The 25,074-nt window shown below is 44.7% G+C and overlaps 1 protein-coding gene across 8 annotated transcripts in view; it reads left to right on the forward strand.

Annotated features, from left to right (window-relative positions):
- The window catches only part of PPFIA4 (PTPRF interacting protein alpha 4), a 79,812-nt gene that overhangs the window by 38,930 nt on the left and 15,808 nt on the right, over positions 1 to 25,074 (forward strand). For 4 of the 8 annotated variants that reach the window (XM_049857945.1, XM_049857949.1, XM_049857944.1 and 1 more), the window contains 5 exons: positions 520 to 546; positions 10,867 to 11,042; positions 17,539 to 17,636; positions 18,279 to 18,454; positions 22,912 to 22,980. In XM_049857945.1, the coding sequence (XP_049713902.1) occupies positions 520 to 546; positions 10,867 to 11,042; positions 17,539 to 17,636; positions 18,279 to 18,454; positions 22,912 to 22,980 (546 nt within the window). The remainder of the gene's footprint in view (positions 1 to 519; positions 547 to 10,866; positions 11,043 to 17,538; positions 17,637 to 18,278; positions 18,455 to 22,911; positions 22,981 to 25,074) is intronic. The other 4 variants (XM_049857943.1, XM_049857946.1, XM_049857947.1 and 1 more) reach the window with 3 other exon arrangements.

Here is a 25,074-nt window from a genome sequence, read left to right on the forward strand (position 1 = left end):
GTACACATTTGCTTACTACTCACCACAAACTCAGGCACATGCACCAGCCTTCTGGTCTCTCTCTCTCTTGCCTTCTTTTTTTTTTTTTTTGACATTGTTAGAAATAATTTATTGGAATAGTCTGTGTCAACGGGCATGAACATTTTTAAGGATTGTGATATATATTACTAAATATGACAATTTATATTTCCTCTAGCAGGGTGTGACAAAGTCCATTTTATTTTATACTTTCAAGAATAAAAAAAACTATTCATTTATTAAGTGGAAAATTGTTACCACTTTGTTAATTGAATTTGCATCTTCTTGGAATGACAAGTTAATCTGAATATTTTTCCTTGTTGGCATGCTCATTGTAATTCCTTTAAATTCCTGGTCTCTCTTAACTGTCCCGACAAGCTTTCCCTGGTCACCCACTCAGTTACTGGGCTTCTGCCTCTTATTGATGGGGTCTCGGGTAGAGGCTGCTAGGTTTCTTGACTTTGCCTGTTTCCCCTGACACGCTGCACTCGTTCCTGCTAGGACAGTGAGGAGGGCAGCTGGGCTCAGGTAAGACCCTTCCCTTCTCCGGAACCAAGTCTCAGCAGTTCAGGGCACTGTTCTCCCAATACGTCCTCTCCCCAGCACCACTCTCAGTCCTGGTGTAGTCCGAATGTATTTATGTGCTTCTTGGAAACCCTGGTAGCATAGTAGTTAAGAGCTACGGCTGCTAACCCAAAGGTCAGCAGTTCAAATCCCCCAGGCACTCCTTGGAAACCATATGGGGCAGTTCTACTCTGGCCTGTAGAGTTGCTATGAGTTGGAATCAACTTGACGGCAGTGGGTTTTTGGTCACGCTAAGAGCCCTGGATACACATTCTCTCCTTACTCCCCTTTAGCTGCTTATTCTGTTTTCTCAGAATGACAGGTGAGGAACCCTGGAGGGCTGGGCCCCCAGCATGCCTGGCTCCTTCCCTCAGTTTGACTCTCCTCCCAGGAACAGTGAGACTTAGATTGGTATGAATCCTCTTTCTCCCCCTGGCCTCTCAGGGGCCACTCCTGGTGAACTGAGCAAAGGCCTTCATTCACTTAGTGGGCAAATACTTACTGAGCATCTACTAGGGATTAGGCCTTTCTAGGTTCTCTGGATACAGAAGTAAACAAACAAAGCCCACAGGGAGCTTGTATTCTAGGGGTGAGGCAGACAATAAAATACAAATAATTGTACAATACACAAATAGTGATAAGTGCTGTGAAGAAAATCACAGGAAAAACCCCATCGCCAGGAGACTGGCCAAATCAGTGACAGTATAGTCACACAGTAAAAAAACTAATCAGCAGAGGAAATGGACGGATCTTAGGAACATAATGTTAAGTGAAAAACGTAAGTCCCAAAAGATTAATAGAAATTGTTGATAAAACTTAAACAAGCAAAATTAATAACAAATTGCTTAGCGAAATACATACCAGTGGTTGTAAAAAAAAAAAAAGCTATATGTATACACATACTTTTTTTTTTTTAAATCAAGGGACTAATAAACAGAAAACTCAGGATAGTGGCTAGAGGAGTAGCAGGGGATGGGCTGGGGGAGAAAGAGCAGAGAGGTGGATGGGACAGTGTGGATTGTGTTCCAATTCCTCACATGAATGGTGGGTCCAACCATGCTCATTTCATTTGTATTTGACTTTTTAAATTTTATTTATTTTTGTTGTTATTGTTGAGAATATACACAGCAAAACACACCAATCCCACAGTTTCTACATGTACAATTCAGTGACATTTATTATATTCTTTGAGGTTTTTTTTTTGAGTTGTGCAGCCATTCTTACCCTCCTTTTCTGAGTTGTTCTCTCCATTAACATAAACTCACTGTCCCTTAAGATTTCTCTCTAATCTTTCAAGTTGCTGTTGTCAGTTTGATCCCATATTAAAAAAAAAAAAAGGAGGCGGGGCCAAGATGGCTGACTAGGTAGAAGCTACCTTGGATCCCTCTTGCAACAAAGACTCAGAAAAACAAGTGGATCGATCACATACATGACAATCCATGAACCCTGACCATCAAACACAGATCTAAAGAGTTGACCTGAGTGACAGAGACTGAGAACGAACAAACATGGGGAAGCAGTGACTGTTTTCGGAGCCTGGAGCCAGTGTCCCAGTCAGGAAACCTTGGTGCCGGGCTTTGGACTGGGCTCAGGGGAGCTGAGCACGGCATCCTGAGAGGGTGCAAACACAGGACGCAGCCCTAGCCCCCAGAAGTGACCTTGCGGGAAGCCCAGCCAGTGCACGTAGGCAGCACAGCAACGCGGCTGACAGGAGGAGAAGTCACCAGGAGGCAGCGACTGATTTTGGAGCCTAGAGTGCGGCGTCCCAGCCAGGGAACCTTGGCACTGGGCTTTGGACTGGGAGTGGAGGAACTAACCACGGCTTCTGAGACAGCGCAAGCATGGGATGCGGGCCTGACCCTCAGGGGCAATCTTTACCCAGCCAGCACACACAGTCAAAACGCCCCTCAGGAATCTCAGATAAAACAGTCATCCCAAGCAGGATAAGTAACTTTGTCTATATTCTGGGGTGCTACTCTCTCATGTTTATCTGAACCCTCCCCTCCCCTTCCCAGGCGGCTTCATTAACATTGGCATTTCCTGAGCCAGAGAGTAAACTGCGCTGCGGTTTTTCTTTCTTTCTTTCTTTTTTTTTGGTCTTTTCCTAACCCATTCTCCTGGCCTGAGAGAAGCAGCTACAAAAATACCCAGGGACCAAAAATCCTTCCCTAATTGGACTGAAAACACAGAACCAGCTCCAGCCAAACATATGTGATCCACAGTCTTGGGCTTTCATCCCTACAGGGAACAAGGTGGCTATTATAATGCAAAGGCAATTCTGATAGGGATCTGACTGTAATTGTTTTACTGGAAAGACAAGTTTCCCAGGTCTGATATCTCTGCATATTCAACAGAGCCCTCACTGACCCACATCAGGGAACTGAGGGATGAAGCTCCCCCCAGACCACCTAGCCTCCGGCCTTAGGGGCCTAAGGAGGGTGACACCTACCAATCTGTAGAGGTACTTGCATTGGGGGCCTAAGGTACAGCTGCAGAGCCCACCCACCAAAGTACTTTAGGAATAGAGACACACCTACCTCACTGGCACTTGGGGGAAGCCTGTCAGCATCGTGCGCCCCCTGGAGTGTAAAATCCTGCTGCTACTAGAATCTGGTGCACACAACTATCACCACTACTTATCTAGGTGGGTAGGTGACAGTCTGCACCACACATTTGATGATCCAACATCAGATTCTACTCAAGAATAGTGAATGGACTCTTAGGCTTATATATCTGGTAACAGCCCAAACCAGCTGGTAATAGAACATAAGTGATTCAAGGGCTACAACAATCAAGACAGTGCAGTCTAGTAGCCCATCTACGTATATTGAAAGAAAACAAAACAAGATAAGACTCAGTGAGCAAATATAGAATAAATCACTACAATATCTTAGAGATGGCTTGGAGACAGCAGTCGATATCAAACCACATAAAGAAGCAGACCATGATTGCTTCTACAACTCCCCAAACTAAAGAATCAAAATCTTTCCCAAATGAAGACACAATCCTGGAATTGCCAGATGCAGAATATAAAAAACTAATTTACAGAATGCTTCAAGACATCGGGGATGACCTCAGAAATGAAATAAGGCAATCTACAGAAAAAGCCAAGGAACACACTGATAAAGCAATGGAAGAACTCACTTGCGTGTGATTGGAGTCCCAGAACAGGGAGGGATAACAGAAAATACAGAGAGAATAGTTGAAGCTCTGTTGGCAGAAAACTTCCCTGACATCATGAAAGACGAAAGGATATCTATCCAAGATGCTCATCGAACCCCATTTAAGATTGATCCAAAAAGAAAATCACCAAGACAGATTATCATCAAACTTGCCAAAACCAAAGATAAAGAGAAAATTTTAAAAGCAGCCAGGGGTGAAAGAAAGGTCTCCTACAAAGGAGAATCAATAAGAAAAAGTTCAGACTACTCAGCAGAAACCATGCAGTCAAGAAGGCAATGGGATGACATATATAGAGCACTGAAGGAGAAGAACTGCCAGCCAACGATCATATATCCAGCAAAACTCTCTCTCAAATATGAAGGCGAAATTAAAACATTTACAGATAAACACAAGCTTAGAGAATTTGCAAAAACCAAACCAAAGCTACAAGAAATACTAAAGGAAATTGTTTGGTCAGAAAACCAATAATATCAGATACCAGCACAACACAAGGTCACAGAGCAGAACATCCTGATATCAACTCAAATAGGGAAATCACAAAAACAAATTAAGATTAATTTTAAAAAGAAAAAAAAATGTTCAAAACAGGGAATCATTGAAGTCAATATGTAAAAGATCACAATAATCAAACAGAGGGACTAAATATAGGTGGCATAGAACTGCCATATGGAGAGGGAACCAGGTAATATAGGAGAATACAAGTTAGGTTTTTACTTAGAAAAATAGGGGTAAATATTAAGGTAACCACAAAGAGGTATAACAACTCCATAACTCAAAATAAAAACCAAGAAAAACGTAACGACTCAGCAAACATAAAGTCAAATACTATGAAAATGAGGAACACACAATTTACAAAGAAAAACGTCTCAGCACAAAAAAGTAAGTGGAAAAATGAAATTGTCAACAACGCACATAAAAAGGCATCAAAATGACAGCACTGAACACATACTTACCTATAATTACACTGAATGTAAATGGGCTAAATGCACCAATAAAGAGACAGAGAGTCTCGGACTGGATAAAGAAACACGATCCGTCTATATGCAGCCTACAAGAGACGCAACTTAGAGACACAAACAAACTAAAACTCAAAGGATGGAAAAAAATATATCAAGCAAACAACAATCAAAACAGAGCAGGAGTGGCAATATAAATTTCTGACAAAATAGACTTTAAAGTTAAATCCACCACAAAGGATAAAGAAGGACACTATGTAATGATCAAAGGGGCAATTGACCAGGAAGATATAACCATATTAAATATTTATGCACCCAATGACAGGGCTGCAAGATACATAAAACAAACTTTAACAGAACTGAAAAATGAGATAGACACCTCCACAATTATAGTAGGAGACTTCAACACACCACTTTTGGGGAAGGACAGGACTTCCAGTAAGAAGCTCAATAGAGACACGGAGGACCTAATTGCTCCAATCAACCAACTTGACCTCATAGACATATAGAACACTCCACCCAACTGCTGCAAAGTATGCTTTTTTTTCTAGCTCACGTGGAACATTCTCTAGAATAGACCACATATTAGGTCATAAAACAAACCTTTGCAGAATCCAAAACATCGAAATATTACAAAGCATCTTCTCAGACCACAAGGCCATAAAAGTGGAAATCAATAACAGAAAAGTTAGGGGAAAGAAATCAAATACTTGGAAACTGAACAATACCCTGCTCAAAAAACACTGGGTTATAGAAGACATTAAGGAGGGAATAAAGAAATTCATAGAATGCAACGAGAATGAAAATACTTCCTATCAAAACCTCTGGGACACAGCAAAAGCAGTGCTCAGAGGTCAATTTATATCGATAAATGCACACAAACATAAAGAAGAAAGAGCCAAAATCAGAGAACTTAAACAAATAGAAAGTGAGCAACAAAAGAATCCATCAGGCACCAGAAGAAAACAAATAATAAAAATTAGAGCTGAACTAAATGAATTAGAGAACAGAAAAACAATTGAAAGAATTAACAAAGCCAAAAGCTGGTTCTTTGAAAAAATTAAGAAAATTGATAAACCATTGGCCAGACTGACTAAAGAAATACAGGAAAAGAAACAAATACCCGAATAAGAAACGAGATGGGCCACATCACAACAGACCCAACTGAAATTAAAAGAATCATATCAGATTATAAAGAAAAATTGTACTCTAACAAATTTGCAAACCTAGAAGAAATGGATGAATTCCTAGAAAAACACTACCTACCTAAACTAACACAATCAGGAGTAGAACAACTAAATAGACCCATAACAAAAAAAGAGATTGAAACGGTAATCAAAAAACTCCCTACAAAAAAAAGCCCTGGCCTGGACGGCTTTACTGCAGAGTTCTACCAAACTTTCAGAGAAGAGTTAACACCACTACTACTAAAGGTATTTCAAAGCATAGAAAATGACGGAATACTACCTAACTCATTCTCTGAAGCCACCATATCCCTGATACCAAAACCCGGTAAAGACACCACAAAAAAAGAAAATTACAGACCTATATCCCTCATGAACATAGATGCAAAAATCCTCAACAAAATTCTAGCCAGTAGAATTCAACAACATATCAAAAAAATAATCCACCATGACCAAGTGGGATTTATACCAGGTATGCAAGGTTGGTTTAATATTAGAAAAACCATTAATGTAATCCACCATATAAATAAAACAAAAGACAAAAACCACATGATCTCATGAATTGATGCAGAAAAGGCATTTGACAAAGTCCAACACCCATTCATGATAAAAACTCTCAGCAAAATAGGAATTGAAGGAAAATTTCTCAGCATAATAAAGGACATCTATACAAAGCGAAGCCAACAGCCAACATCACTCTAAATGGAGAGAACCTGAAAGCATTTCCCTTAAGAACGGGAACCAGGCAAGGATGCCCTTTAACACCGCTCTTATTCAACATTGTGCTAGAGGTCCTAGCCAGAGCAATTAGGCTAGACAAAGAAATAAAGGGCATCTGGATTGGCAAGGAGGAAGTAAAATTACCTCTATTTGCAGATGACATGATCTTATACACAGAAAACCCTAAGGAATCCTCCAGAAAACTACTGAAAGTAATAGAAGAGTTTGGCAGAGTCTCAGTTTATAGGATAAACATACAAAAATCACTTGGATTCCTCTACATCAACAAAAAGAACATCAAAGAGGAAATGACCAAATCAATACCATTCACAGTAGCCCCCAAGAAGATAAAATACTTAGGAATAAATCTTACCAAAGATGTAAAAGACCTATACAAAGAAAACTACAAAGTACTACTGCAAGAAACTAAAAAGGACTTACTTAAGTGGAAAAACATACCTTGCTCATGGATAGGAAGACTTCACATAGTAAAAATGTCTATTCTACCAAAAGCCATCTATACATACAATGCACTTCCAATCCAAATTCCAACGACATTTTTTAATGTGATGGATAAACAAATCACCAACTTCATATGGAAGGGAAAGAAGCCCCGGATAAGTAAAGCATTACTGAAACAGAAGAAGAAAGTGGGAGGCCTCACTCTACCTGATTTTAGAACCTATTATACAGTCACAGTAGTCAAAACAGCCTGGTACTGGTACAACAACAGGCACATAGACCAATGGAACAGAATTGAGAACCCAGGTATACATCCATCCACATATGAGCAGCTGATATTTGACAAAGGCCCAGCGTCAGTTAATTGGGGAAAAGATAGTCTTTTTAACAAATGGTGCTGGCATAACTGGCTATCCTTTTGCAAAAAAATGAAACAGGACCCATACCTCACACCATGCACAAAAACTAACTCCAAGTGGATCAAAGACCTAAACATAAAGACTAAAACAGTAAAGATCATGGAAGAAAAAATAGGGACAACGTTAGGAGCCCTAATACAAGGCATAAACAAAATACAAAACATTACCAAAAATGACAAAGAGAAACCAGATAACTGGGAGCTCCTAAAAATCAAACACCTATGCTCATCTAAAGACTTCACCAAAAGAGTAAAAGGACCACGTACAGATTGGGAAAGAATTTTCAGCTATGACATCTCCGACCAGTGCCAGATCTCTAAAATCTACATGATTCTGTTAAAACTCAACCACAAAAAGACAAAGACAAACAACCCAATCAAAAAGTGGGCAAAGGATATGAATACGTACTTCACTGAAGAAGATATTCAGGCAGCTAACAGATACATGAGAAAATGCTCTCGATCATTAGCCATTAGAGAAATGCAAATTAAAACTACCATGAGATTCCATCTCACTCCAACAAGGCTGGCATTAATCCAAAAAACACAAAATAATAAATGTTGGAGAGGCTGCGGAGAGATTGGAACTCTTAGACACTGCTGGTGGGAATGTCAAATGGTACAACCACTTTGGTAATCTATCTGGCGTTTCTTTAAAAAGTTATAAATAGAACTACCATACAACCCAGAAATCCCACTCCTCGGAATATACCCTAGAGAAATAAGAGCCTTTACACGAACAGATATATGCACACCCATGTTTATTGCAGCTCTGTTTACAATAGCAAAAAGCTGGAAGCAACCAAGGTGTCCGTCAACGGATGAATGGTTAAATAAATTGTGGTATATTCACACAATGGAATACTACGCATCAATAAAGAACAGTGAGGAATCTGTGAAACATTTCATAACATGGAGGAACTTGGAAGGCATTATGCTGAGTGAAATTAGTCAGAGGCAAAAGGACAAATATTGTATAAGACCACTTTTGTAAGTTCTTGAGAAATAGTGTAAACTGAGAAGAACACATACTTTTGTGGTTATGAGGATGGGAGGGAGGGAGGGTGGGAGAGGGTTATTTACTGATTAGTTAGTAGATAAGAACTACTTTAGGTGAAGGGAAGGACAATACTCGATACAGGGAAGATCAGCTCAACTGGACTGGACCAAAAGCAAAGAAGTTTCCGGGATAAACTGAATCCTTCAAAGGTCAGCAGAGCAAGGGCGGGGGTTTGGGGACCATGGCTTAAGGGGACTTCTAAGTGAATTGGCAAAATAATTCTATTATGAAAACATTCTGCATCCCACTTTGAAATGTGGCGTCTGGGGTCTTAAATGCTAACAAGCGGCCATCTAAGATGCATCAATTGGTCTCAACCCACCTGGATCAAAGGAGAATGAAGAACACGAAGGTCACAGGATAACTATGAGCCCAAGAGACAGAAAGGGCCACATGAACCAGAGACTTACATCATCCTGAGACCAAAAGAACTAGATGATGCCCGGCCACAACCGATGACTACCCTGACAGGGAGCACAACAGAGAACCCCTGAGGGAGCAGGAGAACAGTGGGATGGAGACCCCAAATTCTCATAAAAAGACCATACTTAATGGTCTGACTGAGACTAGAGGAATCCCGGCGGTCATCGTCCCCAAACCTTCTGTTGGCCCAGGACAGGAACCATTCTCAAAGACAACTCATCAGACATGGAAGGGACTGGACAATGGGTTGGAGAGAAATGCTGACAAAGAGTGAGCTACTTGTATCAGGTGGACATTTGAGACTGTGTTGGCATCTCCTGTCTGGAGGGGAGATAGGAGGGTAGAGAGGGTTAGAAACTGGCAAAATTGTCACGAAAGGAGAGACTGAAAGGAGGGAGTGGGCTGGCTCATTAGGGGGAGAGTAAGTGGGAGTATGGAGTAAGGTGTATATAAGCTTATATATGACAGACTGACTTTATTTGTAAACTTTCACTTAAAGCACAATAAAAATTATTTAAAAAAAAAAACCAAGCACATTGCCATCGAGTTGTTTCAAACTCATAGCGACTTTATAGGACAGAGTAGAACTGCCCCATACAGTTTCCAAGGAGTGCCTGGAGGATTCCAACTGCCAACCTTTTGGTTAGCAGCTGTAGCTCTTAACCAGGGTTTCCTTGATCCCATATAGATAGTTCTTAAAAGAGCATAATGCTCAAGGCAGACTTTTTTACTAGTTAAGCTAAATTATTGTTTGGTTTTAAGAAGACTTCAGGGGACATTTTTGATTTAAGGTTTTAAGATTATCTCAGTGCAATAGTTTCAGGGATTCATCCACCCTCCATGGCTCCAGAAAGTCTAGAGTCCATGAGAATTTGAAATTCTGTTCTGCATTTCCCCCTTATTTTTATTCTAAATAACTAACATACGTTAGATGGATTTTTATGTGTACCAACAACTTCATTTTAAAAAGTAACAAAAGAAAAATTTTCAGTCTAAAATAAGTAGGGTAAGGAAGGAGAGTGATGGGGAGGGGGGGTGCTGTTAAACTAAAGCTTTCTATTCCGTCATCTTGGGCCCTAGAGCTAAACTAAAGCTTTCTAAAGATGGGGTGGTCAGGGAAGACCCTGCTGCAGAGATGACACCTGAGCAGAGCAGGCCTCTGAGAGCCAGGGAAAAGGAGTGTGGGTGTGGAAAGTAACAAGAAACCTGGAGAATTCCTGGAGTAGATGACCAGGAATAGAGAACTGAGTGCTGCCTACTTTGGTACAGGCCACCGTTTTTACGTCATTAACCAACATTTAGCTTTCTTGTGGACTGTATGGGCCCAGCTGTTTCCCAGAGCCACACTGGCTTTCCTCTGCCTCTCCATGTCCCCTGTAACATAGCCTGTCCCTTGGGCTCAGTGGGACCCCTAGAACCAGGAAGGAAGTCTGCTGTAGCACAGGACAAATGCATTTCAGAGCCCACGGGAAGGTTCCCTATTATCTGCTGCCCAGAAAGAATTTCATTACTTGTCTTTGGGTTTTCTGAATTCTCCATGTTTACCCTAAGAGGATACACACTGAACTCAACATCTAATTTAGGTGTCGAATTCCCTTTGAGGGGAAAGGTCTTCCGGGGCTGTAATTGCTTCTGTTCATTAGACAATAGATAAGTGCATGGGATTTGATCATTTTAAGATCTTAAAAAGTTCCATTTAAACTCCCCATCTCCCACCGCTACCAGGCTATTAGTGGAAATAAGCTGAAATTTTATTGAGCTGCCCTTCTTCCCTTATGTATGGAGTATGGATTAACATTTCTCCCAACCAGATATGCCCGCTGCGAGCTGCTGGAACTGCCATTCTCCCCCATCGCCCTCCCTATCTTGTTCCCTCAGACCCTGGCCTATGGGGACATGAACCATGAATGGATTGGAAACGAATGGCTGCCCAGCCTGGGGCTCCCCCAGTACCGCAGCTACTTCATGGAGTGCCTGGTAGATGCCCGCATGCTGGACCACCTCACCAAGAAGGACCTGCGGGTCCACCTGAAGATGGTAGACAGCTTCCATCGGTGAGCGCAGAAGGAGCCCAGGGCCACCTCGCCCACATGGGTCTCCTCCAGCTTTGACTCCCAGGCCTGCAGATCTCTCTCCAGAAATAGAAGTGCCTCCATCTCTTTCCATGGCCTGTTCTGGGTGGTAACAGCTCTTCTTGTTGGTAAAGACTCCCTTGTCTCATCCTGTAATTTGAGGATTTGACCTGCTGATCTCTAACCCTTAAGATACAAAAAAATCATTTCTCTTTAGCTTCACCTTCTTTGAGGTTTTCCCTCTGGGTCCAAATTTCATTACTTGTCTTTGGGCTTCGGGGCCCAGCATTTGCGCTTGCCTGCCTTTACCCTAAGAAGACTCAAGCTGACCCCAGCATCTAATTTAGGTGTCTAAAACCCTGATGGCATAGTGGTTAAGAGCTACAGCTGTTAACCAAAAAGGTTGGCAGTTCGAATCCACCAGGAACTCCTTGAAAACCCTATGGAGCAGTCCTACTCTGTCCTGTAGGGTCGCTATGAGTCAGAATTGACTCAATGGCAATGGGTTAATTGGTGTAGTGGTTAAGTGCTACAGCTGCTAACCAAAAGGTCAGCAGTTCGAATCCACCAGGTACTCCTTGGAAACTCTATGGGGCAGTTCTACTCTGTCCTGTAGGGTGGCTATGAGTCAGAATCGACTCGATGACAATGGGGTCATTCCCTTTGGAGTCCCTCGGTGGCGTATGGATGATAACCAAAAGGTTGGAGGTTCGAGTCCATCCAGAGATACCTTGGAAGAAAGGCTAGGCAGCCTACTTCTGAAAAATCAGCCATTGAAAGCCCTATGAAGCAGTTCTACTCTGACACACATGAGGTCACCATGAGTTAGCATCAACTCTGTGGCAACTAAAACCAAACCAAACCGATTGCCATCGAGTCAATTTGGACTCATAGCAACCCTGTAGGACAGATTAGAACTTCCTCATAGGGTTTCCAAGGAGCAGCTGGTGGATTCAAACTGCCAGCCTTTTGGTTAGCAGCTGAGCACTTAGCTATCGTGTCACCAGGGCTCCCTGTGGCAACTGGAGGTGGTAATTCCCTCTAAGTTGAGAGGAAAGGTCTTTCTGGCCCTTGTCTTGCCAGCATCCCAGATCTGAGCCTTTCCATTTTGAACCCGTATCTGTTTTTTTTTTATTATTTGTGCTTTTGGTGAAAGTTTATAGAGCAAATTAGTTTCTCATTCAACAATTTACACACAAATTGTTTTGTGACATTGGCTACACTCCCCGCAATATGTCAACATTCTCCCATTCGCCACTCGGGTTCCCCGTTTCCATTCATCCAGTTTTCTTGTCCCTTCCTGCCTTCTCATCAGATGTTGAAGCACGTTCCTCACCTGTGTTATTGTTTGTTTTATAGGACTGTCTAGTTTTTGGTTGAAGGGTAGACTTCAGGAATGGCTTCAGTTTGAGTTAGCAGGGTGTCCGGGAGCCATAGTCTTGGGGTTTCCTCCAGTCTCTGTCAGATCAGTAAGTCTGGTCTTTTTTTGTGAAATTGAAATTTTGTACTATATTTTTCTTCTGCTCTGCCTAGGACCCTCTGTTGTGATCCCTGTCAGAGCAGTAGGTGGTGGTAGCTGGGCACCATCTAGTTCTTCTGTACTCAGGCTGGTGGAGGCTGTGGTTCACGTAGTCCGTTAGTTCTTTGGACTGATATTTTCCTTGTGCCTGTGTGAACCCATATCCTTCTGTACAGGGTATCATCCAATTCTCTCCTTCTTTGAGAAAGATCTTCTGTTTAAGAGTCTGTGGCAGAGTTCCCAAACTGGCACCATGGACAGAATTTGGCCCATAGAATGTGTTTTATTTGGCTCTCACAGTATTTTAAGAATTATTTAGTTACCAGTATTTAAACACTGGGAAATTTTACACAAAATTCTGGATTTCTGGCTTCTGTTGAAAAATGGAAGCAACCAGCTGAGCTGGGTAATGCAGCCTCTTAATGGGATAGGCATTCTCAGGTCCTCCTGTACAGCCCCCCAAGCCTGGTTCATTCATTTACGTTACCTGCTTGACCCTAGTTGGCCTTTAAGGTGGAGAGCAAGCTGGAGTGGTAATGGTTCCAAGAGCTAACACATTTTAGGAAGTCCTTCTTAACATCCAGTTTCAAATCCATAGGTTGCTATTTGACCCAAATCTTTTGCTTTGAGTGAAAAGTGAGACAAAGGGTGGGGTTGGGGGTGTGTGGCTTGTCAGGGTTCCCTAAGGGCTCTGTGGATGCCCTTGGTCTCTCCAACTCAAGCCACAGAAAGTTAAGTCAGGATGGAATTAGTTGTTGTTGTTAGCTGCCAGTAAGTCAACCCAGTCTCATGACAACCCAATGCACGATGGAATGAAACACTGCCCAGTCTTGCGCCATCCCCATGATTGGTTGTAGATCAGACCGTTGTCATCCATAGGGTTTTCACTGGCTGATTTTTCAGGAATAGATCCCCAGGCTTTCCTTCCTAGTCTGTTTTAGTCTGGAAGCTCCACTGAAACCTGTTCAGCATCGTAGCCACTCACAAGCCACCACTGACAGATGCATGGTGGCTATGCATGACGTGTGTTGGCCAAGACTCAAACCTGGGTCTCCCACGTGGAAAGCAAGAATTCGATCACTGAACCACCAAGGCCCCACACAGGATCTTGCTAGTCTTCCCATTTTATGGATAAAGAAACTGAGGTATAAGAAGGAATAACAGCCCAAGGTCATGCAGGGATGGTAGCAGAATGAGACTGGGACCCAAGTTTCCTGACTCCAAGTCCAGTGCTCCTGCCATCACACTGCAGAGGCTCCTGTCCTGGAACTCTCAGCCTGTCTGGTCCTGGGCACGAGGGCTGGCTTGTGAGGGAAGCCTGTGTTCTACCCTCCACACCGTCCCTCTGTTACCACAGAGGGAATCTTTTGTCTCTGTCCAGTGGCCTGCCAGGCCACTGCACCTGTCCCTCCCCTGTGATTGACAGGACTGGGCGACAAGGGCAGTTCCCCCTCACAGCCAGGATGCGCCTGGGCTCCTGATCCCACCCAGCATTATGAGACTAGTCCCCAGGGGAGAATTCTGGGCTCCAGACTCAGCGATCATCATCAGCTCTAAACCTTGCGTACTTCAGAGTTTCTAAAGCGTTTTCACATTCCTTACCTCAACTATGTATGTACCAGCTTTTTATTCTACTCAATGTATTACAGGCATCTTCTTATATCTTTTGAAATTCTCTTCAAACCTTTTTTTTTTTTGACAGGAAAGGGATTTTTTTTTCTTTATTCTCCTTTTACAGATGAGGAAAATAAGTCCAGTAGAGGTTAATTGAGTTCCCGAAGCCACTCAGCCAGGTGGTTGCAGAATGAGGCTAGAACCCTTGTCTCTGGACACACAGTTGAGAGCTCTTTTCCATAGGGCATAATTCGCTGTTGAGCAGGTTTCCTGGAGGAGCTTCTGTTTGGATAAGAGAGAGCGAGCACATGAGTAATCAGAAACATCATCCAAGTAGTGGTGCTGTTTACTGAGTGCCTGTGCTGTTCCAGGGCCTGGACTAAGCTCTTCCATTTATTATCCAATTGAATCCTCACAACAACCCTGCAAGCGAGGCATGCCCCTATCTTGCCTATGGGAAAACTTAGGTGAGAGAGGCTAAGTGCCACACAGCTAGCCAGAGGCATGGCTGGCATTCAAACCCAGGCTAATCTGACTTTAAGACCTTCATATTTTTCTGTGCTATGTGTCTTAGGTTCCTAGTGCAGCCGTCACAGAAATACCACAAGTTGGCGGCTTTAAAGAACAGAAATTTATTTTTTCACAGTTCAAGACGCTAGCAGTCCAAATTCAGGGCACTGGCTACAGGGGACAGCTTTCTGTCTCGGCTTTAGGGGAAGATCTTTGTCTCTTTCAGCTTCGGTAGCCCTGGCATTCCTCAGTTCCTTGGTGATCTTCACGTGTCATTGACCTTCCCCGTTTTTGCTCACTTCAGTGTCTTTGCTGCTCTGTTTATAACTCAGAAGGGATTAGGTTTAGGACATACCCTACACTGGTGACCTCATTACCATAACAGAGAAAACCCTATTCTCAAACAGCATGACATCCACAGGTATAAACCAAAAACCAAACTCATTGCCACTGAATATATTCTGATTTTCATAGAGACCCTATAGGACAGAGTAGATCTGCCCATAGGTTTCCAAGGAGCAGCTGGTGGGTTTCAACTACTGACATTTTGGTTAGCAGGTGAGTTTTTAGCCACTGCGCCACCAGGGCTTCTCCATAGGTTTAGAGGTTAGGATTCCCACACATATTTTGGGGGTTTAAAAAACCAAACCGAACCCATTGCTGTTGAGTCAATCGCAACTCATAGCGACGCTGTACGACAGAGTAGAACGGCCCCGTAGGGTTTCCAAGGAGTGGCTGGTGAATTCGAACTGCCAACCTTTTGGTTAGCAGCTGAGCTCTTAACCACTACACCAGCAGGGCTCCATATTTTGGGGGTATGAGGAATGCAATTCAATCCGTAACACTTTGTGACAACTTTAAAGGTCATGGGAACCAGACTGGAAATTCCAATGAGATAGAAATGAGACAGAAGGCACGTCTAGGCATGAGGAATATGTATTCCTGCCCCCTCAGCGTGGACCAAGGCTTAAACTAGTGAAATGAACAGTGAGTAGGTGGCTTGAGCCAGAAAAGTGTTCCTAGAAGCGGTGGCTCTGAGCTGCCAGAGAGAGATGGTTCTGGGCAGGAGGGCTGTCTGGGTAGAGCTGAGGTGAGAGAAGTCCTGCAATCTGCATAATTTAATCTCAGAAAGCAATGGCTTCAATACTAGAGTCAAAAACAGTTGGAGTTGGGGAGACCTTCTATTCTGTTTCTCCACTTTATAAATGACAAAACCCGGAGAGGCTGAATGACAAGGTAGTTTCAATTTAAGGAAGAATGCTAAAGTGAAAGCTGTCCCAAGATGGAATGAGCCACCTTGAGGGGTAGTGAGTTCCCTGTCCCTAGAGGCACTAAAGCATGGCTCAGGGACTACTCAGAAGGATGCTACAGAGGTGGCTTCTGCATTAGGTGGGATTTTGGACTGCATAACTGGCGAGATCCCTTCAAGCCCCATAGTCTGTTGTTGTCAGCCTGGCTTAGTTACTATTTACTGAGTACCTACTATGTGCCTGGAGCCCTGGTGGCACAGTGTTTAAGAGTTTGGCTGCTAATCAAAAGGTCGGCAGTTTGAATCTACCAGCTACTCCTTGGAAACCCTACGGGCAGTTCTACTCTGTCCTAAAAGGTTGCTATGAGTTGGAATCGACTCCATAGCATTTTTTTTTTTTTTTTTTTACTCTGTGCCTGGTCCTGTTTAAGTACTTTCAGTACTTTACATAGATTACTTCATTTAATTCATTAAAACATTTATGGAGTGCCTACTATAGGCTAGGCACTGTTCTAGGGGCTTGAGATACATCAGTAAACAAAAAAATTCCCCGTCTTCATGGAGCTTACATTCTAACTGCGAGAGACAAAGATAAGTACAAATATAATATGTATACATACACGTGTGTATATGTACATGTGGAGTCCCTGGGTGGTGCAAACGGTAAATGTGCTTGGTTGCTAACCTAAAAGTTGGAGGTTCGAGCCCACTTAGGGGCACCTTGGAAGAAAAGCCAGGTGACCTACTTTGGTACAATCAGCCATTGAAAACCCTGTGGAGCACAGTTCTACTCTGACACACATGGGGTCGCCATGAGTCGGAGTCGACTTGATGGCAACTGCTAGTGCTGGGGGGACAGTTAGGCCTGGGTAAGGGGGATTGGGAATGTGGGGCTGGCAGGGATGACGGAGATATTGCAGTTTTAAATCAGATGGACTAGGTGACATTTGAGTGGATTGAGACGGTAACATTTGAGCAAAGAGGGGTCGAGGGGGTGAGCTGCGCAGCTAACTGTGGGAAAGGTGTTCCGGCCAGAGAGAACAGACAGTGCGAAGGCCTCAAGCATGCGTGCTGAGTGTGCCTGCCTGTGGGAGGAACAGCAGGGGTGTCAGCGTGGTTGGAGCAGAGAGACAGAGACGGAGGGTGGTTGCCAGGGAGGTCAGACAGGTAAGGAGGCAGATCGTGGACCACTTTGTGGACCTTTGTGAGGGCTCTAGTGAAGTGAAGATACAAAGGAGTATCTTGTTTTGCTTTTCCCTTGATTTGCAGGAGGTTGGGGTCTTTGTTTTAGTGCCTGGCACGGTACCTGGAGAGGGAGGGACATGTTGATTTCATTCAAAGAATGTTCCCTCCACCACTTAGGCCCACTTCCTGGCTAAGAGGGAGGACGTGGGTAGGCACAGTGGGAAGTAGCCTTGGGATGGATCCAGCAGAAGCCCTGGGGAAAGAGGTGCCTGAATGCCTGTGGGAGCGCTTTGTACTGGAAGAACAGCCTCAAAGTGCTGTGGCCAGTGCTGGGCGTGGGGCAGAGGTAGTGGGGACGTGGCCCACCGAGGCCCGGGCTCAGGGGTGCTGTGTGCCTGCAGAGCCAGTCTTCAGTATGGCATCATGTGTCTGAAGAGGCTGAACTATGACCGCAAGGAGCTGGAGAAGAGGCGGGAGGAGAGCCAGCATGAGATCAAGGGTGAGCTGCTCAGGCTCAGCGGGGCCTCCTTGGAAAGGGTGTAGGAGCAGCCCTGGGGAGCAGGGCCTGCCCACTGAGCCCTGTCTTGGGCCGAGCAGAGAGAAGGCATTCTGTGCCTCAGAAAAGCTCTAAACCTGGGAGGGAGAACGCAGCCCCAGCCTTAGGGAGCTCCAGTCTAATGAGGGAGGCATTGTCCATGTCCAGAGGATGCTGCCATTTGATGGAGCCCAGTTGGCTGTAATACCCCTCCCCTCCTCCACATACCAGACAATGGCTGCCAACTGGACAAATGCAGCAAATCCCGCCAGGACAGTGAAACATGCTCACAGAACTTGGGTTGGACTGAAAAGAGAGGCAAGTCTTAGTAAGAGAGTGGGGAGGCAGAAAGAACGAGAAGAAGACCATTCCAGCCTGGGGGCAGCAGGATGCCACATGCACAGGAGGCCACAGACTGGTAGGGATGGAGAGAAGTGGGGATGGTTCTCCAGGAGCCCAGGGGCCACAGAGGACAGAAAGAAGGTGTGGGAACCAAACAGCAGGGTGGACCGGGGCCCTGGGTCTAGGTAGCACTATTTTTCTGACCCTAGAGGGATCTTGGCCAATCTCTTGTCTTGTTTTGCCTTTTTTTCCCTCATCTTCCAGATGTGCTGGTCTGGACCAATGACCAGGTTGTTCACTGGGTGCAGTCTATTGGGCTTCGGGACTATGCAGGAAACCTGCACGAGAGCGGTGTGCACGGTGCCCTGTTGGCCCTGGATGAGAACTTTGACCACAATACTCTGGCCCTGGTCCTCCAGATCCCCACGCAGAACACCCAGGTGGGCCGCCTTGTCATCAGTCAATCTGTCTTTCCCTCTACCTTTCTCACTGCCTCCCCACTCCACAGGGGCTTAGGGATTTGTGGGGGCTTTCGGGGCCTTTGCCAGAGGAGATCACGGTGGCCTCAAACCTCCAAGTAGTCCCTGTGAATAGCCAAGCCCCCTAAGGAGCATGGGCCCTACCATAAAAGCACTTCTAGCGCAGGCCTGGACATAGAACACCCGGACAGTGTCAGTCCCCATGCTGCGTGGTTCCCTGTCTCCTCTGCAGCCCATCTTCCTGGCTCCCTGCCTGCCTTTATCTCACCCTACTTTCTATTTTTTTGTGTGTGTGTGTGCTTTAAGTGAAAGTTTACAGCTCGTTAGTTTCTCATACAAAATTTTATATACACATTGTTATGTGACCCTCGTTGCCTTCTCTATAATGTGACAGCACACTCTTTCTTTCCACTCCAGATTTCCAGTGTCCATTCAGCCAGCTCCTGTCCCTTTCTGCCTTCTCATCTCACCTCTGAACAGGAGCTGCCCATTTAGTCTTATATATCTGCTTGAACTAAGAAGCACACTCCTCATGAGTATCATTTTATGCCACTCTAATTGTTTGAAGAGTTGACTTCGGGAATGGTTTTAGTTCTGGGTTAACAGAGAGTCTGGGAGCCATGTCTTCTGGGGTTTCTCCAGTCTCGATCAGACCATTAAGTCTGATCTTTTTACTAGAATTTGAGTTCTGCACCCCACTTTTCTCCTGCTCCTTCTGAAACTCTCTGTTGTGTTCCCCTGTCAGGGTTGTCATTGGTGGTAGCCTGGCACCATCTAGTTCTTCTGGTCTCAGGCTGATGGAGTCTCTGGCTTATGTGGCCCTTCCTGTCTCTTGGGCTCATGTTTTCCTTGCATCTTTGGTGTTCTTCATTCTCCTTTGCTCCAGGTGGGTTGGGACCAATTGATGCATCTTAGGTGGCTGCTTGCTAGCTTTTAAGACTCCAGACACCACTCACCAAAGTGGGATGCAGAACGTTTTCTTAATAAATTTTGTTATGCCAGTTGACCTAGATGTCCCCTGAAACCATGGTCCCCAGACCTCTGCCCCTGCTACTCTGTCCCTCGAAGTGTTTGGTTGTATTCGGGAAACTTTTTAGCTTTTGGTTTAGTTGTGTTGACCTCCCCTGTATTGTGTATTGTCCTTCCCCTCACCTAGGATAATTCTTGTCTACTATCTAGTTAGTGAACACCCCTCTACCTCCCTCCATACCCTCTGCTTTCTTTCCTGACCTGATTTTTTTCTATAATTTTTATTGTGCTTTAAGTGAAAGTTTATAAATCAAGTAAGTCTCTCACACAAAAACCCATATACACCTTGCTACACACTCCCGATTACTCTCCCCCTAATGAGACAGCCCTCTCTCTCCCTCCACTCTCTCTTTTCGTGTCCATTTCACCAGCTCCCAACCCCCTGCACCCTCTCATCTCCCCTCCAGGCAGGAAATGCCAACATAGTCTCAAGCGTCCACCTGATCCAAGAAGCTCCTTCCTCACCAGCATCCCTCTCCAACCCACTGTCCAGTCCAATCCATGTCCGAAGAGTTGGCTTCGGGAATGGTTCCTGTCCTGGGCCAACAGAAGGTCTGGGAGCCATGACCACCGGGGTCCTTCTAGTCTCAGTCAGACCATTAAGACTGGTCTTATGAGAATTTGGGATCTGCATCCCACTGCTCTCCTGCTCCCTCAGGGGTTCCCTGTTGTGTTCCCTGTCAGGGCAGTCATCGGTTGTAGCTGGGCACCATCTAATTCTTCTGGTCTCAGGATGATGTAGTCTCTGGTTTGTGTGGCCCTTTCTGTGTCTTGGGCTGGTAATCGCCTTGTGTCTTTGGCGTTCTTCATTCTCCTTTGATCCAGGTGGGTTGAGACCAATTGATAAATCTTAAGAAAAAAAAAAAATTTTTTTTTTAGATGGCTGCTTGCTAGCGTTTAAGACCCCAGACGCCACTCTTCAAAGCAGGATGCAGAATGTTTTCTTAATAGATTATATTATGCCAATTGACTTAGATGTCCCCTGAAACCATGGTCCCCAGGCCCCTGCCCCTGCTATGCTGGCCTTTGAAGCATTCAGTTTATTCAGGAGACTTCTTTGCTTTTGGTTTAGTCCAATTGTGCTGACCTCCCCTGTATTGTGTGCTGTCTTTCCCTTCACCTAAAGTAGTTCTTATCCTGACCTGATTTTTCTTGAAGGAGAACTAGCCCTGGAACCCGAGGGGATCAGAGAGCCCATATCTCCTTTGTCACCCATCCTGGGGATCTGCTTCTGGGCCCTCAGGCTTAAGAAAGCTAAATATACCAAATAACAGCCCAGGGCCTCTCCACACCAGGGCTTTGTCTCCCTGTCAGCAGCTCAGAAGATTAGACATCTCCTTAAATTACATTCATAATTATTATGGAGTTGTCATCTGAGAATATATCTGAATTCTCTTGAACCTATTTATATTTTTGGCCTTTGTAACTTCCTGTGGGTAATGGATTCCAGAAGTGTACTACCTGTTGTGTAAAGTACTTCCTGATTTTATTTGTCCTGGCTCCCTCTGGGGAACTGCCTAATCCTCCTATTCTGGGTTCTGTAGGGGATGTTTGTACTTGACCAGCTCTCACCTTTTGTGATTCCATAAACTCGTTGCGTTGCCCCTGCACCCCAGCCGTGGTCTCTCCAGACACAGTGGTCTTAATTTCTTTAGCCTTTCCTCATATAGATTCACTTCTGTCCCTGATCGTTTTAGCTGCCCTTGTCTCAACTGTTTGCAGCTGTCAGGTCTTTTGAAATTCAGCCACCAGTACTGCACGGGCTATTCTGGGAACAATGTGTTTTGGCTTGTGTGAGGGCAGAGTCGTATTGTCTGTAATGCTGGGTACTGTGTCAGCCTTTTGGAGGTGATGGCAGCACACAGGGTAATGTGTTCCCTCGACCCTCCCCCCCTCCCCGATAGCACAGATCCCCTCGTTCTCTACGAAGGCTTTAGGTGTTCCCCCAAATGCAGTTTCTCTTCACTTGCCCACATGGAGCCTCTTCTGTCGCCTTCCTGCCTCCTCACAGCTTTGTGAGATGTTTCTGAAGTTCATACCTGTCATCTTCATCTTCCACTGCCCAGGGGAGCAGTGCCCTCCGGATACTGGAAAACTCACTGTGCTTCCCTTCTCAGATCGCTTATAAAAATGTGGTAACATGTTCCTCATACTGACAAAAACCACCTTTATGGAGCCCTGTGGTTCATATCTTCCACCCAGAAATGGGCTTGGGCTTGTTTTTCTCGTTTCCCATCTCTACATGCGTTCAATTTTGTGGATAACAGTAAATCTGTCAACACTAGGAGGGATGCCTCTCTGTTGCTTTCTTCCCTTTCTTATTTTCCTGGCCCATTCGTTTACTTGAGGAGCCCTGGTGGCACAGTGGTTAAAGCACTCAGCTGCTAACAGAAAGGTCGGTGGTTTGAATCCACCAGCCACTCTGTGGGAGAAATATATGGCAGTCTGTTTCCATAAAGATTAAAGCCTTGGAAACCCTACGGGGCAGCTCTACTCTGTCCTATAGGGTCCGTAGGAGTTGGAATTGAATTGACAGTAACAGGTTTGGTTTTTGTTTATTCATTTACTTAGCTATTGTGGGAAGTGGTATCTGACCCAATATGAAAGCCTTTATTAACCAAAAAAAAAACAAACTCATTGTCGTCGAGTTGATTTCGACTCATAGCGCCCCTGTAAGACAGAGTAGAACTGCCCCTAGAGTTGCCGAGGAGCGTCTGATAGATTCGAACTGCCGACCTTTTGGTTAGCAGCCGTAGCACTTAAGCACTACACCACCAGGGTTTCCAAAAGATGGTTAAAAATATCTGTTGGCAGTTTTGAAAGCTTCCTTGTTTCTAGCATTTCCCAGAACTCCAAATGAGTTAAATCTTGGGAGGCTTAGAGGTCTCAATGTCCCACCCAGCCCAGGAGCTACCGGTATCCCTGACTACACAGTCTTCCAAATTTAAGCTTTTGATGTGGAACCTTATCAAATCTGTTTATTTCATCCAAATAAGTTCTGGCTTTCCATGGTCTACATTGCTTATTTACCCCACCAGAAAGGTGGGAATGCATGATTTTCCCTTAGGGACAAAATGTGTTTTTTTCCCAGTAGTTAAAGCCTCCTCACTTATGTTCTGTGATCCTACTTTTTTAAAAATTATATTGTGCTAGTTTGTTCCATATGAAAGAATTCCAAGATTTACAGTTTCACTTCTAAGAGGACACTGAGGTTTGAAAGAGCAGTGTTAGAAAGCTGTGTAAAGTTTCCAGATACTTCTCCCTGATGGGCTAAATGCACCAAAACCTCCATCCCTGCCTTGGGAACCTAAGGAAACAGGTGAAAGATGGCATAGAGGTCATAAATTACAGCCCCTTCCACCTTTCCCTCTCTCATCCTGTGGCCACAGGCACGCCAGGTGATGGAGAGAGAGTTCAACAACCTGCTGGCCTTGGGCACAGACCGGAAGCTGGACGACGTGAGTACCTTGCCCCCAAATTAGGGGCCTTCGGGATATAGCACTGGTTGGATTGACGTTCCTGAGTTCTGTTTGCCCTGGGCTGATGACTCATGGGGTGGCCTAAGGAAGCAGAGCCAGAGGGCATGGAGGCAATGTTAGGTAGTTGGTCTTTGAGCAGCAATGGGCTGTGGATAAGTCTCTGTGAAACTCTTTCCTTGTACAAAGTCTGAAGGCTCCTGTCTTGGTTATCTAGTGCTGCTATAACAAAAATACTGCAAGTATGTGGCTTTAATGAACAGAAATTTATTTTCTCATGGTTTAGGAGGCTAGAAGTCTGAATTCAGGGTCCTGTCTCAAGAGGAAGGCTCTGTTTCTCTCTCTGTGTCCACTCTGGGGGAAGGTTCTTATCTCTTCAGCTTCTATTCCTTGGCTCCTTGGGAATCTTCATGTGGCATGGTATCTGTCTCCCCCCATCTCTGCTTGCTTAATCTGCTCGTTTTATATCTCAAAAGAGACTGACTCAAGACATACCCTACACTAATACTGGCTCATTAACATAACAAAGAAAACCCATTTTCAAATGAGATTATAACCACAGGTATAGGGTTTTTTTGTTGTTGTTGTTAGGATTTACAACACATATTTTTGGGGGATACAATTCAATTCAATGTTATACTTCTGGTACCTCCTACCTCTGTGGCCCACCCTCCTGACCATATAGCATCAGAAGTTTCCCCCAAAGGCCATATCCGTGGGATCATAGCCTTTTATTTGTCTCTCAGACCCCATCTCTTCAGTGCTACCAGCTATCTCCAGCCTGCACTTAGGACTCCAACCCATCCCACAGTGTGTGGTTGTTTGAGGGAGAAGCCGTGCTGTGGCAGTTAGAGCACATTGCTCCTCGGTGCAGTTAGACCCAGCAGAACACACGGCTCGAGATATTATGATCATACAGATTCTTCTCTTTCAGCCTTTTTTAAAAAAAATTTTTATTGTGCTTTAAACGAAAGTTTACAAATCAAGTCAGTCTCTCATACACAAATTTATATACACTTTGCTATATACTCCTAATTGCTCTCACCCTAATGAGACAGCACACTCCTTCCCTCCACTCTCTTTCCTCGTGTCCATTCAGCTAGCTTCTGACCCCCTCTGCCCTCTCATCTCCCCTCCAGATAGGAGATGCCAACATAGTCTCAAGTGTCTACCTGATCCAAGAAGCTCATTCTTGACCAGCCATCTTTTTCTATCCCATTGTCTAGTCCAATCCCTGTCTGAAAAGTTGACTTTGGGGATGGTTCCTGTCCTGGGCTAACAGAAGGTCTGAGGGCCATGACCACTGGGGCCCTTCCAGTCTCAGTCAGACCATTAAGTCTGGTCTTTTTATGAGAATTTGGGATCTGCATCCCACTGCTCTCATGCTCCCTCAGGGGTTCTCTGTTGTGTTCCCCGTCAGGGCAGTCATCGGTTGTAGCCAGGCACCATCTAGCTCTCCTGGTCTCAGGCTGATGTAGCCTCTGGTTCATGTGGCCCTTTCTGTCTCTTGGTCTCCTAATTACCTTGTGTCCTTGGTGTTCTTCATTCTCCTTTGATCCAGGTGGGTTGAGACCAATGGATGCATCTTAGATGGCTGCTTGCTAGCGTTTAAGACCCCAGACACTGCTCTCCGAAGTGGGATGCAGAATGTTTTCTTAATAGATTATATTATGCCAATGGACTTAGATGTCCCCTGAAACCATGGTCCCCAAACCCCTGCCCTTGCTACGCTGGCCTTCGAAGCATTCAGTTTATTCAGGAAACTGCTTTTGGTTTAGTCCAGTTGTGCTGACCTCCCCTGTATTGTGTGTTGTCTTTCCCTTCACCTAAAGTAGTTCTTAAACCAAAAAAAAAAAAACCCAAACCCAGTGCCGTCGAGTCGATTCCAACTCATAGTGAGCCTATACGACAGAGTAGAACTGCCCCATAGAGTTCCCAAGGAGCGCCCGGCGGATTTGAACTGTCAACCTTTTGGTTAGCAGCTGTAGCACTTAACCACTACACCACCAGGGCTTCCTACTATCTAATTAGTGAATACCCCTCTCCCTCCCTCCTCTAGTAACCATCAAAGAATAT

This window comes from Elephas maximus, chromosome 18 (assembly GCF_024166365.1).
Source record: "Elephas maximus indicus isolate mEleMax1 chromosome 18, mEleMax1 primary haplotype, whole genome shotgun sequence".
NCBI lineage: Eukaryota > Metazoa > Chordata > Mammalia > Proboscidea > Elephantidae > Elephas > Elephas maximus.